The 14,658-nt window shown below is 39.8% G+C and overlaps 1 protein-coding gene across 3 annotated transcripts in view; it reads right to left on the reverse strand.

The window, feature by feature from the left end:
* Positions 1 to 14,658, reverse strand: part of MCF2L (MCF.2 cell line derived transforming sequence like) — a 132,562-nt gene that overhangs the window by 25,967 nt on the left and 91,937 nt on the right. For all 3 annotated transcript variants that reach the window (XM_075137043.1, XM_075137024.1, XM_075137034.1), the window contains exons 5-9: positions 4,839 to 4,958; positions 4,257 to 4,373; positions 3,597 to 3,746; positions 2,783 to 2,907; positions 900 to 1,014 (exon numbers count right to left, since the gene is read on the reverse strand). In XM_075137043.1, the coding sequence (XP_074993144.1) occupies positions 900 to 1,014; positions 2,783 to 2,907; positions 3,597 to 3,746; positions 4,257 to 4,373; positions 4,839 to 4,958 (627 nt within the window). The remainder of the gene's footprint in view (positions 1 to 899; positions 1,015 to 2,782; positions 2,908 to 3,596; positions 3,747 to 4,256; positions 4,374 to 4,838; positions 4,959 to 14,658) is intronic.

Genomic DNA, 14,658 nt, shown 5'->3' on the forward strand with positions numbered 1-14,658 from the left:
TGATAGCCACTATTTCCAGTCAAGTGACCCACCTTATGAGGTTACTGGGGCACAGAGACTAATCACTTTTTTGTCAGTCTACCTTTAGTCCCAATTCAAAATGAAAACAAATACAAAGAAAGTAATCCTGTTTCCTAGTACTGAAAAAAAAAATGCAGGAAAAACTAATGCTCAGGAAAAGATTTATGATCTTGCTTTTACCAAATGACAATAATACAAAGCGACATTAACATAAACAGCAAAACATGAGAGAGAGGTCCTCACCCTAACAACTGGTTGAGAGACAGACATATACAGACAGACACACGCACACAATTGTAAGAGGGCTTCTGAGCATTGCTCCCATGGAGACACAGGGGCCGTGCTCTGAGATCAGCTACACCAGCATAAAGTGACTGTAGGTGCCATCAAGCATATGAGTTAAACTAACATGAGATCAGAAACTGGCTGTAAAAATTTTAGTTCAGCCTCCACCCAGCTTCTAACATTGTGGTTGCAACTTCCCACCCACAGTGCTGGAGACTTTTATAAAATTTCAGCCAGAAGGTTTAGGTAAGTCTTGGTTCCATAAAAGGGCCTATTGGCAAGATGAAAGGTTTGCAGCCAGCATATTATGCTTCTGCGGTAGAAAAGAGGTTTCAAAGGAGTTTTTGAATGCTTATACACCGTTGGGCCCATGGAAAAAAAATCATAAGACTGCAGAAGAGAATTATGATGTCTCTATAGGCAAGTATTCAAGGTAGTAAAGATAGCAGGATGTCAAGTAAGGACATGTACAAGAAAAAGGTCAGAGAAAGCTTTCAAGCACACACAAGAGCTGCAAAAACAAGAGGGGGAAGTATTTTCTTCTGAATCATTTTTATATTACCAAATATTGACTGCCACCAAGAAGTTCTCACCTCTCTAAAATTCTGTTCAAAATTCCGAAGGCGCAGACACTGCTCAAGTTTTTGCTGATGCTTAATCCAAAACTCATCAAAGGCAGCCTCCGTTTCATGTAATTGAGCCAGAAGCCTTTAAAAAAAAAAAAAAAAGAAATACTGTAAGAATGATGGGTGCAACCTTCAAGGGACAATACAATCTTCCACAGTAAACAAAAAGCCTCCCCAAAGCAATATTTTCCAGAAGAAATAAACTGGATACAGGAAACTTTCTGAGCATTGCACAGAATTGTTTCCTAGAATAACATTGATGTAAAACTGAAACCCAACACAAACATCAAGTTCTGAAAAATTGGCAAGTGCTGATTTGAAGCTAGCTGCTGCATATACGACTTCTCAGCTCTGGCCTGGGGACATGGTGACTTGGGGCTAGCAAACATAAATAAAACATGCAAATGTGTGTGGGCTAGGACCCAGAGGAACCCAAGCCTTGGGCAATAAGGAAAAAAGAAGGCAAAAATCCGTACTGCTGTGACCAGACAGCTGCCCTTACATTTCATTCCTTACGTTTCATAATAAACCTGAAGGTCATTGATCCTCCTCTTCTGAGCAGAGTTACTACTTAAATATTACAGGCAAGTACAGCAACATTGCGATGAAAAGAATCTTTTTCAATTATAGTTCTGGCCAATGTATTAAGACTTTTACTTTTCAACTTATCTTCCAATATTGCATTTGACAGTATGGTATCCTATGGACTTATCTTTTCAGTATGCTTTGCTGTACTTAGGCTACATCCAGGGAAGGCCATACATCAGAATTTTAATGCATTTTTGTCTTTAATAGCACAGAAACAAAGCCTGAATTTACAAGTTAAAACTGATTAGAAAAAAGGTGGGGACACACACACACACACACACACACAGAGTTTGTTCCAACTTCCTTCAGACATTGTATGGAGTGGGAACATTTTGGATAAATTAGCAACTCCCACCCCAATTGTCCTTCGGATAGCTGATAGCAACGACGACCAAAGAAAGTGACTTCTGCCAAGCTTTGTGGATTGGAATGGACAGTTATTTGGAAAGAAGAGTCAGCCCGAGTGTAACAGAAACATGGAATGACAGACAAAAAAAGAATGCAGAATATTGCCTGGGGGAAATGAGCTATGCTTTCATAGCTTTGTGCAAATTTACATCTGTGCTATGATGATATAATGTCTCCAAAACTGGCAGTAATTTTAGGGGGGGGGTGGGGAGCAACGGAAAACAACATCTATTACTTATATGCCCAAAGGAAGCATATAGGAAGTTTGTGCATAGATACTTCAAGAGCGGTGTACTCCCTAGTAGCCCTTTAAATGCTACTAATGACACTGATAAGATATCAGCAATGTTAAAAGCTCCTTCAGGCAGGTTTAAAGAAAAAGAAACCTCCCACTTCAATTCAAAAGGACTTAATGAAAGTGGACTAATCTATTGAAAAAAAGGGATATATCACTTCTGTCTTCCCTTCCTGCTTTCCCTACAGCAGCGAAATTTCCTTGGATTGCACTTTAGTTTGCACAAAGCATCAATATTCTTTAAAATAAGGAAAACCTGCTCAACTATATAGTCCAAATCTGACAAAAAGGGAAAAAAACCCCAGCGTTACTTTGTTGGTACTGGAACTCAAACCGCATCCCCTATTTCCCTACATCCAGGTAACCCAGTAATGAACATCGGGATTTCTTTGCTTAGGACAGATCTGACAACAGAGGAGTTGTGTCTGAAAGTACCTTTTATATGTTCACATTGTAACCTTTGCTTATTTGCTAAGCATGCATATGGAATTATGTAAAAGAGCTGGGGAGGGGTCAAAAAACCCAGAAAAGCAACATGTTCAGTATTTACTCCTCTCACCTTTCTACCGTTGTTTGATTGTCTAGCTGATCTTGATTCAGTTTGTATTCAGGATTCTCAGTAACCGGTTTTGTAATACTTCCAAGGATATCATCTCCCTGTTCTACTGCTAACCTGATATCCTCCTACAAAACAAAACAAGAAACCCACACACTGTAGTTGTGTGTTGTTGGTTTTTTTAAGCAGACTTCATAAGGCACCGAACTGGAAAAAGGATTTTGTTTTAATAGCAATAGAGCAAGCACAGTTTGATTAAAAGCAGTGTTTGACAACAAATACAGACAGTAAATGCTCAATGTCACCTTTTTCTATGTTTACCATCTTAAGACCCCAGAGTAACTGAGTTGAATTTCCATGAAAGATAGCCTTCTAGTGTCCTCTTAGGCTACAAATATCTCAAAAGTTTTAGATGTATAATTTTGAAACCCCCAAATAGTTTTCATTTAAGCCAATTTGAAAGAACATTTGTCCGTTCTTCAAAAGGTCATATATTTTCATATGCGTGCAAATACAATCAAATTTCTTGTTGCAAACAAAACTACAAATTAAACACACCACTACTTACAAAGGAATTCCTGTTTCCACATACAAATCATTATGCATTTGTACATTAGTAAACTTAGCCTCAAGAATTGTCATTTTTGAATGCAAGAAGGATTTTTAACATCAAACCAAGCAAAACAAGTTCAATAAGATTTCAATGTTTCGCATTATTATTGTCTATTAACATCCTCCAGATTTTCTATTAACATTATTAGCTATAAATTAAAACACAGTTTAACTAGAAGACAGCATCTTTACAAAAATTACATACCTTCATTTTGTCCTTCTTTTCTGTGTGTGTTGCAAGAAGGGAGCTGGTTGATTGCACATCATTTGGTAGTTCTGTTTCAGCCAGCTCAGTCCCAAAGGACTGAAGAATCTGAGCTGTTTGCTTAACCTTTTGAGCGAAACCTTCTATAGCCTTTTGGAATAAAAACCATTAATGATGTTTCATGATCATCACATACATATGTACAAACAGACATATACACACACAATATAACTCTCAAAACAAACCCGAGCAGATGAATTACGAGACTGAAAAATGGTCAAAGTATAACTTTGCAAGCAACAGATACCGTCACCATTAATTCCTTAATTGTATGTTTTTCCTAGGCTCGTATCAGGTATATCTTCCTCATATTTTTATAATCTGGAGTTATTCTACAACTTGAGCTTTTTCTTTCTCGTAGCAAAAACAATAAACCTCAACACAATAATACACTGTAGTTCCTTTGCTCCAAGTGTTCAGAAAACCACTCCCAAATTATTACTCATATTTTTTTCTCTAAGATGACTAAGTACCATTGGGAACATCTTCTCACTCCAAGCAAGTAAATTTGCATCACTTGGAATCTGTTTTATAAATGACAGGGTATAAAACAGAAGGGTTCGTTAAGCTGAAAAGTTGAAACAAAAACTTAAGACTTACAGTGCGACGGGACAGCCATCTGTTATGGCAGTAATCCAGGGTGCCACCAAGATCTTCTGTTAATTGTGTTTTATCAATGTAACCCTGTAGTTCTGATACTGAGCCCAGCATTATGATCTACAGCAGCAATGAAAAAAAGTGAATGCAAACAGTGGTGAGAAATTCCTTATTAAGGATTCTAAGCCCCATCCTTCAGCCTCTGATAGAGAAATTTCAAGTTAATACAGAAGCAACTAATGGAACTATTTCCTTTGGGTATAGAATAAACAAACTTAATAGTTGTTTCAGTTGAAGATGATGTAAATTTAAATAACAGCAAATGAGCATAAGCACCACGCTTAAATGCAGATTAAAATAAAGCTTATGAATTATACAACGTAAATGACTCCATTGGGGTTTCTTATCTTGATAAACCATACATGGCTATTTTCTAAGAGGAACCTTTAATTCAAGAATTCAAGAACTACCTTTAAGCATGGTTTTTTTGTTGGGTTTGTTGTTGGGTTTTTTTTGATCCTCACTGGCTATATTAAGTACTTAAACAGATCTCTGATAATAAAGTGAAAACAAAGGATTACTTACAGGTACTTTCATTTTAAACTCATCTTTGTTGAACTTGAAAGCAATGTCCGAGAGAGCTCGATGAAAAAATCCTGTTGGGCGCAGAACGAGGACTAGTTGCAGGTTTCCTGGGAAAGATGCCTGCAAAACAAATTTAGTCCATTATTTTCTGTGTCTCAGCTCCAGAAAGTATTTTTGAAGAAGGAGAAGCCCCTGTTAAACCACAAACTAACCGTATCAAAGGCCTCCCCATAATGGGGTGACCAATTATAAACCTAGCAAGGCTTGCACAGAGAGCTTCATTCAAAGAGACATTTGCTAATCTTTGGGAACAGAATGACTATTCTCCTGGAATCGAGTTTGTCAGGACTGGCTTGTACTGCTCTTCAGCTAAGATTACATCCTAGCCAAGGAGGCTAATGAACAAACAGTGGTGGCTTAGTACCTTTTCAACAGCAGTAGTTTCACAGTTACCTTATCTTCTCTTTAATAGAGGGTGCCAAGAGAAACCTCCATTATTGTCTGAACACCTAACAACATATTTATAATTTGCGCATATACTACCTTGCCAGTTGCCTACACAAACTATTGCCACTGAGACTGAATTTCTCAGGCAGTAGCTTAGAAATAAGCTTTAATTTTGCAGACAAAAATAAAAATCAAACAGTAATTCTCAGCTGTGGTTTTTCTCATCATCTTCCAACTAGTAGTATGATGGATCTTTCCTCGTTCTACAAGTGATAGAGGGAAAACAGAAGAGAGAAGGAAAGCAAAGCAAAGAAATAGCATTAAATTACTAAAAATCAACCACTGCCGTGGCAGAGGTTTGCATACTTGGCATTTAGCCATTCTTGAAATCACGCAAGTCGCTCCTCTATTCAGTATTTCCAGTGCAGGGAGGCAGTGAAGCTCACTAAAGAACTTATCATTATAATGATTAAGTATGCACTTTTATTCATTATACTGTTGGAAATTATGTCACACTTCTAGCAAATTGAATTCCAAAAAAAAGTCAACCAAAAAACAAACACTGGCTGAAGAAGTTAAGCTATGCTCTGTTTCCATGTCTGGTTGGAGAGTGGTTTAATATTCATTTTAAGGTTTCCAAGGCTTCCAGCATTGGAAATGACAAACTTTTAAAGAGAAAAGTAGTTAAAAACTTTTCTGGAAGACTTCACAGATTCATTGTGGTTCCCCAGATATTCAGTGTACAACTGAGCTCTCCAATTGACTGAGGAACCTTAAAGACTTGAGCTTCAGAATCTGTCTCCACTTCGGCAATGTCCAAATTTTCTAGAAAGCACGGTGGTTCAGTCCCAAAGGAGTCTGTCTGAGGGCTGGGAATGGAATCCAGGTAATTCTGAGCGTCCACACCAGCTCCCCATCCTTGCACTGTAAACAATCTTTCTATGTGTATTAAAAGTAGTACACCCTGTGGACTTACTAACCAACAGTTATCAAACACAGGAAACTTTTCCTGACTGTATTCAGAAGCAAAAGTTAACCAAAGATTATTTTAACCATTTTTTCCTGAATTATCCAACTGCAAATTTATTTAAGAAATTATTTAACTCATACTAAGAAACATTGGAAGAATGGACAAAACAATTTTTTTTTAATTAAATCTCCTGAATAATCTTTTTAGAATGATAGCTATGTAGTCTGTTCATTTAGGCACGTGTCCATTTATTACAAAACAACACTGTAACAGCAGTGTGCACGCTCTGACTGAGCTGTTAATTTTCACCTTCAACTTACAAAATGTGAAATTTATTCAATGGCAATAACAACATTTCAGAAGAAAAAGATCTAAAAAGAAATATCTTTTAGATAACACATTTTGACACAATAATGGGTCTTCATGTGAGATATCCATCCCAGCAGATGACATCCAGACGTACTGTCTTTGGCAGGGCATGTTTGTTACCCATTTAGCCTTACCCAGAACATGGGAAATGCCTGTCCTGTTAGCTTTAAGTTGAGTAGATACATTAGAAACACCATGGCATGAAATGAAGCAGCGTGAAAGACACTGAACAGTAAAAGTAAAATTTAAGTTACACGTATGAGTAATAAATTTCTTCATTCTAACTTTAAATTCTCACTTTTCCACTTTGTGACTGTAGCCTAGATTTTTACTTCAGAGTTTTAGAGAAAATATCCTGAAAGGGACCTGGGATCCTGGTGGACAACAGGCTAAACACGAGTCAGCAGTGCCCCGCTGCAACAACCAAGGCAAATGAGATCCTAGGCTGCATCCATAGGGCCATGACTAGCGGGGATAGAGACGCGATCATCGCAAAATACTCAGCACTTGTCTGGTTGCACCTGGAGTACTGTGTCCAGTTCTGGTCCCCAGAATTCAAGACATGGACAGACTGGAGAGGGTCTGAAGGAGGGCCACAAAGATGATCAATGGGCTGGAGAACCTGCCCTATCAGGAAAGACTGAAGATATTAGGTCTCTTCTCCAGGGAGAAGAGAAGGCTCAGGGGAGACCTCATCACAGTATTCCAGCCACCACTTAAAGGGTGGCTACAAAGAGGGCAGAGACTCTCTCTTCACGAGGAGCCATGTGGAGAAGACAAGGGGCAACGAGAACAAGTTGTACCAGGAGAGGTTTCATCTCGATATAAGAAAGAAATTGTTTTACAGTGAGAACAATCATTCACTGGAACAACCTCCTAACGGCCAGCGTAGAGTGCCCGTTGCTGGAGGTTTTCAAGATGTGATTGGACAGGGTGCTAGATAAGCTCATTCAGGCTCCCTTTGCCCATGAAAGGTTGGGCCAGATGATCTTTCGAGGTCCCTCCCAATCCTCCCAGGGAGGCGACAGTCCCACTCTACACTGCACTGGTGCGGCCCCACCTCGAGTACTGTGTGCAGTTTTGAGCGCCTCAATATAAGAAGCACATTAAACTATTAGAGTGTGTCCAGAGGAGGGCGACCAAAATGGTGAAAGGCCTCGAGGGCAAGACTTACAAGGAGCACTTGGTTTGTTCAGTTTGGAGAAGACAAGGCTGAGGGATGACCTCATCGCCATCTACATCTTCCTCAAGGGGGCAACTGAGGGGGAGGTGCTGATCTCCTCTCTCTGGTGACCAGCGATAGGACATGAGGAAGTGGAATGAAGCTGCATCAGGGGAAGTTCAGATTGGACATTAGGAAAAGATTCTTCACTGAGAGGGTAGTCGGTCACTGGACCAGGAAAGTGAAAGCCTGTCAGAGTTCAAGGAGCACCTGGACGATGCTCTTAGTCATATAGTTTAGTTGTAGGTAGTTGTGTGAGGAGCAGGGAGTTGGACTCAATGATCCTTATGGGTCCCTTCCAACTAAAGATATTCTATGATTCTATGAACCCAGGCTATTATTCTATGATTTTATGATATTTAGACTATTACTGAAGCAAACACTAGTAGCCAAATGCAGTGCAGTAGTAAATTTTTCTAAACTGTGTATTAACTCTTACGAGATACAGAGTTCAACTGCATGACAAAATTAAGTAGGGTCTCTCTTTAATGTTCAATTCAAAGCAAACAGATAGAGAATACACATTACAATTTTTCTCCATTTCAGTGTGTCTACCCAAAACGATGCTGTTGAAATCACTAGAGTCTTGTATCATCTAGACTAGTTCCCATTCAAGACTTGCCAGAAGTTTTCTCAACCTCTCAGCAAAAGCTCAAATTCTAGATTACTCTGTCTACAACACTGTTCTGCCTCCACTAGTCTGTCTCATATGCTTCTCAGTTTTTTTTTGCCCCTCAAAAAAAGTAAAAAAAACCCCCAGTCTCAAAAAATAACGCCTCCTCTGCTTGTTGTGGCTAGGAGTCAAATCTGCAAATTGACCTTTGTGAAATAACAACAAAAAAAGGGAGGATTGCTACAGTAAACAAAGCTGTACCAGTGCCAACTATTCCGGTTTATCTGAGCTTATATCTTCAGTGCCCAAATATTACTATTTTCCCAACTTCTTTTTCTTTCTAAAGCCCTGGTGACTTGCAGAAACGATGATATGATGCAAGAGACACTCCTTAGATGCTTTTGAACTTTATCAACCAATCAACTTCACCCTGAACAAAAGAGAACAACAACAACAACAACAATCTCCGTTCCAGTCCAGCAGCATATTTGTTTGAAGCCGTTGCATGCTAAGCAGGCAGAACAAACAAAGACTTCTCAACAATGCTGTGTCTAGTGTTAAGCACCAAAATAAATATTCATGTATGCTTAGTAGTGTCATAAAATAAAGTCCCTTCAAGGACTGTTTTAGTGAAGTCACCGAACATCATTGTGTCTTGAAGAAGGGTCTGTGTGCTTGAAAACTGTTTTTTCCAAAAGTGTCTTTCTTTACTAGATTAATTAATATTAACTGCTCACCCAACATCTTGTCTCAAATATTGAACTTCAACTCATTTAATGCCTATGCAAAAGAGACCAGTGGAGAAAAAAACACTGTCGTATTTTTGGTATCCTCTATGAAAATTAGGGTAGCCCCAACCCATGTATTCCTTTGTCTCACTTGCATCAGCGCTGGCACTTGTTTGATACTTTGTGACACTTGTAGGATTAGTTTTCTATCTGCTTATCTCCTTCACTTCCCCATCCAGTCAGGCCAGTGCCCATTCCAAAGATACAGAAGAAGATGTAGATGTGCATGTAGTTATTAGTTTTGAAATAAATTTGACCACATCAGGGATTTATATACAGCACAGCCCTTAACTCAAAGCTTTCCAATACACTGAGATCTTTGCTGCCCTATGAGTACCCCAAACCTGGAACATGGGAAGAACTTTCACTGGCTGGACAAAACAGGAGCTACCTTAAATCCTCCGGAAAATCAGTTAATAAATACTTAGGAGCAAGTTGACCTGCCTGCTTTCAGGCCTCCACTTCTCAGGGATGGGGAGCTTTCCACTGCATGCTCCAGGCCTCTGGAAGGGGGAACTTACAGAGACCGAACCCAGCTGGGTTTTGGGCAAAATGTAAAATTAACTTAGTTGCATATAATCTTAATTGTCCCTTTCCTTCACAGAATATTAATGACAGAGAGGCTGGCTGTAGCACCAGTACTGACCCTGAAGTTAAGCAGCTGCTAACAGGGGGAAGTAAGGAGAGGCAGGCCATCTCATGAATGAAGATGATACGATGCTGAATGCCTGGTAAGGAACCACAAAAGCTGAGCAGGAAACAACCCCTGCCTGATGCTCGGTACGGGGTGGTGGCAGCTTATTTGAGGGGAAGGAAGGACAGCGTTTCCCCAAAGACAGGTACTGAGATTCTTTCTATCTTCGGTTTCCACTGTGTAATGTGGTCTTGCTCTGTTGGTGCCAACAGGGAACTATTTAAGTCACTCAACAATTTTACTTGCACCAGTCAGGCAGAGCAGCAATCCCATGCACTCTTGCCTGACAGCAATTGTAAACAGCACACATGTGCTACAGGCTATTGGGCAGATGGCATTTTCAACGGAGGAATAAGTCTCATGAAATCGCATACTTTACAATAGTCACAATATTCACTGAGACAGGATGCAGCGCTGCCAGGCTGCCGCTCCCCGGAAGAGGCAGCGCAGGAGCAGAGTGGTGGCTGGGGTCTACAGCCAGGAGCCACTACAGCTTTCAGCAGTGAATACCAGAAATTGAACTTTTGGAAAAGAAAACCAACACATTTGACTTTTCATATGTCAGGTTTTCTCCTAGGGCTTATTTAGTATACAAAGGAATTATATAGCTAGATATGTATACCTTTTAGACAGAGATGCACTTAAATAAAGTTGCAGCCTGCTGTTCAATCCCACAGAGCAATTCACTCAGCTGCCCCAGTGCTCAGAAGTCTTTTATACTCCTACGCAGCAAAAGAAAGCTATTCTGATAAACAGTGAACCTACAACCCCTTTTCTTCTGCTTCCCAAGTAAACAGCCAGCTTTCAGAAATACCTGAATCATGCGAGCCATCAAAGACCTAACGCTTTACTCAGTTTTAGTAGTTCTGTCTTAAAATACTTGGAACAACACTATTTTTCATTTCATGAAGAGCTTCAATATACCCACATTACCAAACTCTGCGGTGGTGTTTTCCCTTCTGCACTTACTAGTATGCCGTAAGCCACAGGGCACTTCTTTCCAAAATACCTCTGTATATAAAGGAGCTAATAAGTACTTTTTTTTTTTTTTGCCAGACTGTTTATTCCTGGCTAGAATGAAGTCTCTTACACAGGCTTCTTGTCAAGAAAGAATCTTGAATTAAATCAATTCATAAAAGGTGCAGTTTGAAATCTAGTTTTAAAAACATTGAGCTGTTTTGCATTAGATCTGGGTTTAATGCTTGTGATGTTATGATCTTGTGTTCAGAGTTTAAGTGATTCACTTCTCTCTTTTCACGTATTAAAAAAACATGTAATAAAAAGGGAAAATGGCTGACTACACAAGGATAACTGCGAATGTGCCTGCACATGTAATATTCTCAAAATACACAAAGTGATAAGACAAAACCATACAGCATCTCACAATAACCTTTTTAGTTTATCATTTACTGGAATAATTCATAACAATAGCTACAAAATTATACAAATACTGTTCTAGCTTCATCATACTGCCAAGTTCTTGGTCTTGTTCTGAATCCAAGAAAAAATGAGAAATGTGACTGGGGGTTGAAAAAAGAGCAGTTTTTTCAAACTTAACCCATACAAATTGTTAAGTGTCATTACAGTTTTCAGCACATGTCACAAAGAGCTAGCTAGAAACTGGGCTAGCAGGAAATACCTATCCATAATACAAAATAGTGCCTTTCATGGAGCATCAGTCACTAAACGCATCTTTCCTCCATCAACAACTCACTAAGAAACTCAACGTCTCTCTACAAACAAGGTCAGAGAACTCAAGGTCGGATTACTGTAGTTCACTGTTTCTCACCTTGGATGTAAAACCAACGATAAGACTCCAGATGGCACAAAAACGGGACTGCCTGGCTCCTGCAAGGTTTAGGCTGGTATTAGCACTCCAGTCTCTCCATTGGCTTTGGTCTCCTCCTGCCAGCTAAAGGTCTTGGCCCTAATCTTCAAAGCAATTAATGGGCTAAGCCTCTGTTACAGTGAAGACTGCATTTTGATTTATGAAAAGCTAAGAAAAAGAGTGCCCTGGACAATGCAGTCTGAAACAGAAGGCATGAAACCTGCATGTACCACATCCTTAGTCAAAGGTGGCAAATCAGGAAGCGAACTTCCCCGGGAGGTTGGATAAAACCCAACTCTTGTCACATTTAGAAAGGGCTGTGAAGTTTTGTAACTGGATAAACCTTTCTCACTACCACTTGAGTGACCTCCATACCAACTGCTTCCTCAAGAGCAGTTGCCCACACGCATGTTACTCCTTAAGCACCAAGTGTAAGAACGTTTATTTTCTCTGGACTTTTAATATGAGGCTGATGGATGACTATGAGCGAACTCTTCATGATGTTGAGTGCAGTTTTTTGTTTGTCTAAAAGGCTGAGTTCACACTTCAACCTTTCCCTCAAGATGGAGGAAGACAATGATAACAGGACAACGGAGACAAAGACAGTGTAATGACACAGGCTTCATTTTTTTAAGGAAACACACTGGAACTATGAACAGAGCAGTGTGAAACCTCAGAACACATTGATTAGTAATGTGCCTTGCTCCTACAATTGCGGATTGAATATTGCTTGTTTGGGTATGATAACACTAGGAGAGAAAAGAAAAAAAGAAGGAAAAAAGTCCTTTTTGACTGCATGGAAAGGAAAAGGGGATCAATTTGTCTGGTGTTTGTCATTCACCCAACTTCAGCTGGGACAATATGGAGCCGTTTTACCAAGCCATGCGATGGCTCCTCCTTGCACCCTCATTCAGGAACCATGCCTTATTTCCATAGGCGTACCCACTTGCTCAGCCACAGGAGCTAAAAAGTTCAGCAAGGTCTTGTGTGTCTCTGTATACCACGTTTAACTGAAAACAGGACATTATAACACAAATTTAGAAGAATCTCAGCAGCTGACGGGGCAAAAACTTAAGAATTTTTGTATCTTCAAACAACAATGTAATAATAGCGAACAATTTGCAATGGCTAATTTCGATATAATACCTTTCAGTTTTCTATGGCCTCTCTAGGAAAATGACAATTTACTGCCAAGACTTCACACTTAAGAACATAAAGCTTGGCTTTTGGCGTCTCTACCAGAACTCCACCTCTCAGCCTGGCTATCCCAGTCAGACAGATTCTTCCTACAGACTCAACAGTAGAGATGAATTCTGTCCAACTTACAGCCATCTAAAAGCTAAGCTTTTTATATAGTCAACAGTATCTCTAGGCTATCCATCCCACCTATCTTAGATCGGATGAGTCACCCTCCAAACACATGCCATTCTTGACTGCACTAGGCTAATCACTTTAGCTAAATCAGGGCAAAAATAAAAAAAAAAAAAATCTTGTTTGCAGTGTCTCTTAAACCACAGAGACTGCAGTCTTGCACTGGCTAAGGACAACCTCCTAGGTTGCCTGCTCATTGCAACCTTGTCAAGTAGAGTATAACAATAGCAAATCCCGTATGCCTGGGCATATGCTTGCCACAATCTCTCTGTCACATCCCAGGAAAAGAGGGGCCATCTTTCAGCCCAGTGCCTCTGGCTTTGGTTTCAGTTCTGCTGTCACTGCACGTGCGTCAGCAGCAGTCATCCTGGGTGAACGGTGCAGCCACTGCCCTTCCACTATGTCTGCAAAAATAGCTTTACCTTGTCTTCACAGCCTTGACTCTCTATAGCAACCCTAAAGTATCAGCATGAAATAAAGATTCAGCTCGTCATTGCTGATTTTCTTTCCCAGCAAAGAAAATGATCCCTAACAACAAAGAAGGAAAAATGAAACCTAGAAATTTTTCATAATATAGAAAGATTTTCCACATTGGTTTCAGCCTGAAACAAAAATTCTTTCTTCGTTAGTTTTGTTTCAAAACTTACTTCTAACACCTACTAGTACAAACCAAACATTTATGTGTGAAGTCTTGCAAATAACATAAAATAGTAATTATTAAAAAACACACATTAGTATGAGTTTCTGGTTAGCAGCTGCTCAGTGCTTACAAATATATTTCCTACAGTTGTTAGGATATTAGTGATGGGCAGATGCTCCAGCCAGGATATTCCTGCTGGGCAGTGCTCCAGCCACAGCACCCTGCGCTGGCATCTCTGATTTCACAAATAGAAAGGGTCAACCCCCTTGGGATGATTAGAGAAAAATCGGGAAAGATGGCTGGGAAGACGCTGGAGGAACCCAGTACAAATGAGCCAACAGCCAAAACTCTCTTCGAATGATGTGAGACTCTCATCCTCACACACAGCAATAAGCTTAAGCAATCAAAACTGCTAGAGATACCAGGCTTTCAGACATAAGGTTCATTCTAGACAGCCCAAATGACACTCAGATGCTTCATCGCCATCAAAAGACAACTGTTAGGAAAACCAAAGAAGTGGAAGTTAAGCCTCTAGTTACCCTTGAGCCATTTAAAACTCCTTGTCCATCAGCAGGACTCAGAGAAATCCTCATGACTTTAGTGCAAGATACGAATCGTGTATACTTGGCTTTATTTTTTTTTAAGTAACGGACAGCAGAAACCTATGTAGAGTTCACTTATGGCAAATATAGTAAAGAAATGGTGGAGACGGTAAATAAGGATTTGTCGCTACATCTTTTTTTGGAATGGGAAGGTAAAATTTTCAAGTGTTCAGGGATGACGTGGCTATTGCAGAAGCCCAAGAAGAGTACTGGCACACGCATCCATGGACGCAATATAAAGCCAACGCTGAGCCAGTTCAGTGAAAAGAAACAGAT

Source organism: Calonectris borealis, chromosome 1 (assembly GCF_964195595.1).
Source record: "Calonectris borealis chromosome 1, bCalBor7.hap1.2, whole genome shotgun sequence".
Lineage (NCBI taxonomy): Eukaryota > Metazoa > Chordata > Aves > Procellariiformes > Procellariidae > Calonectris > Calonectris borealis.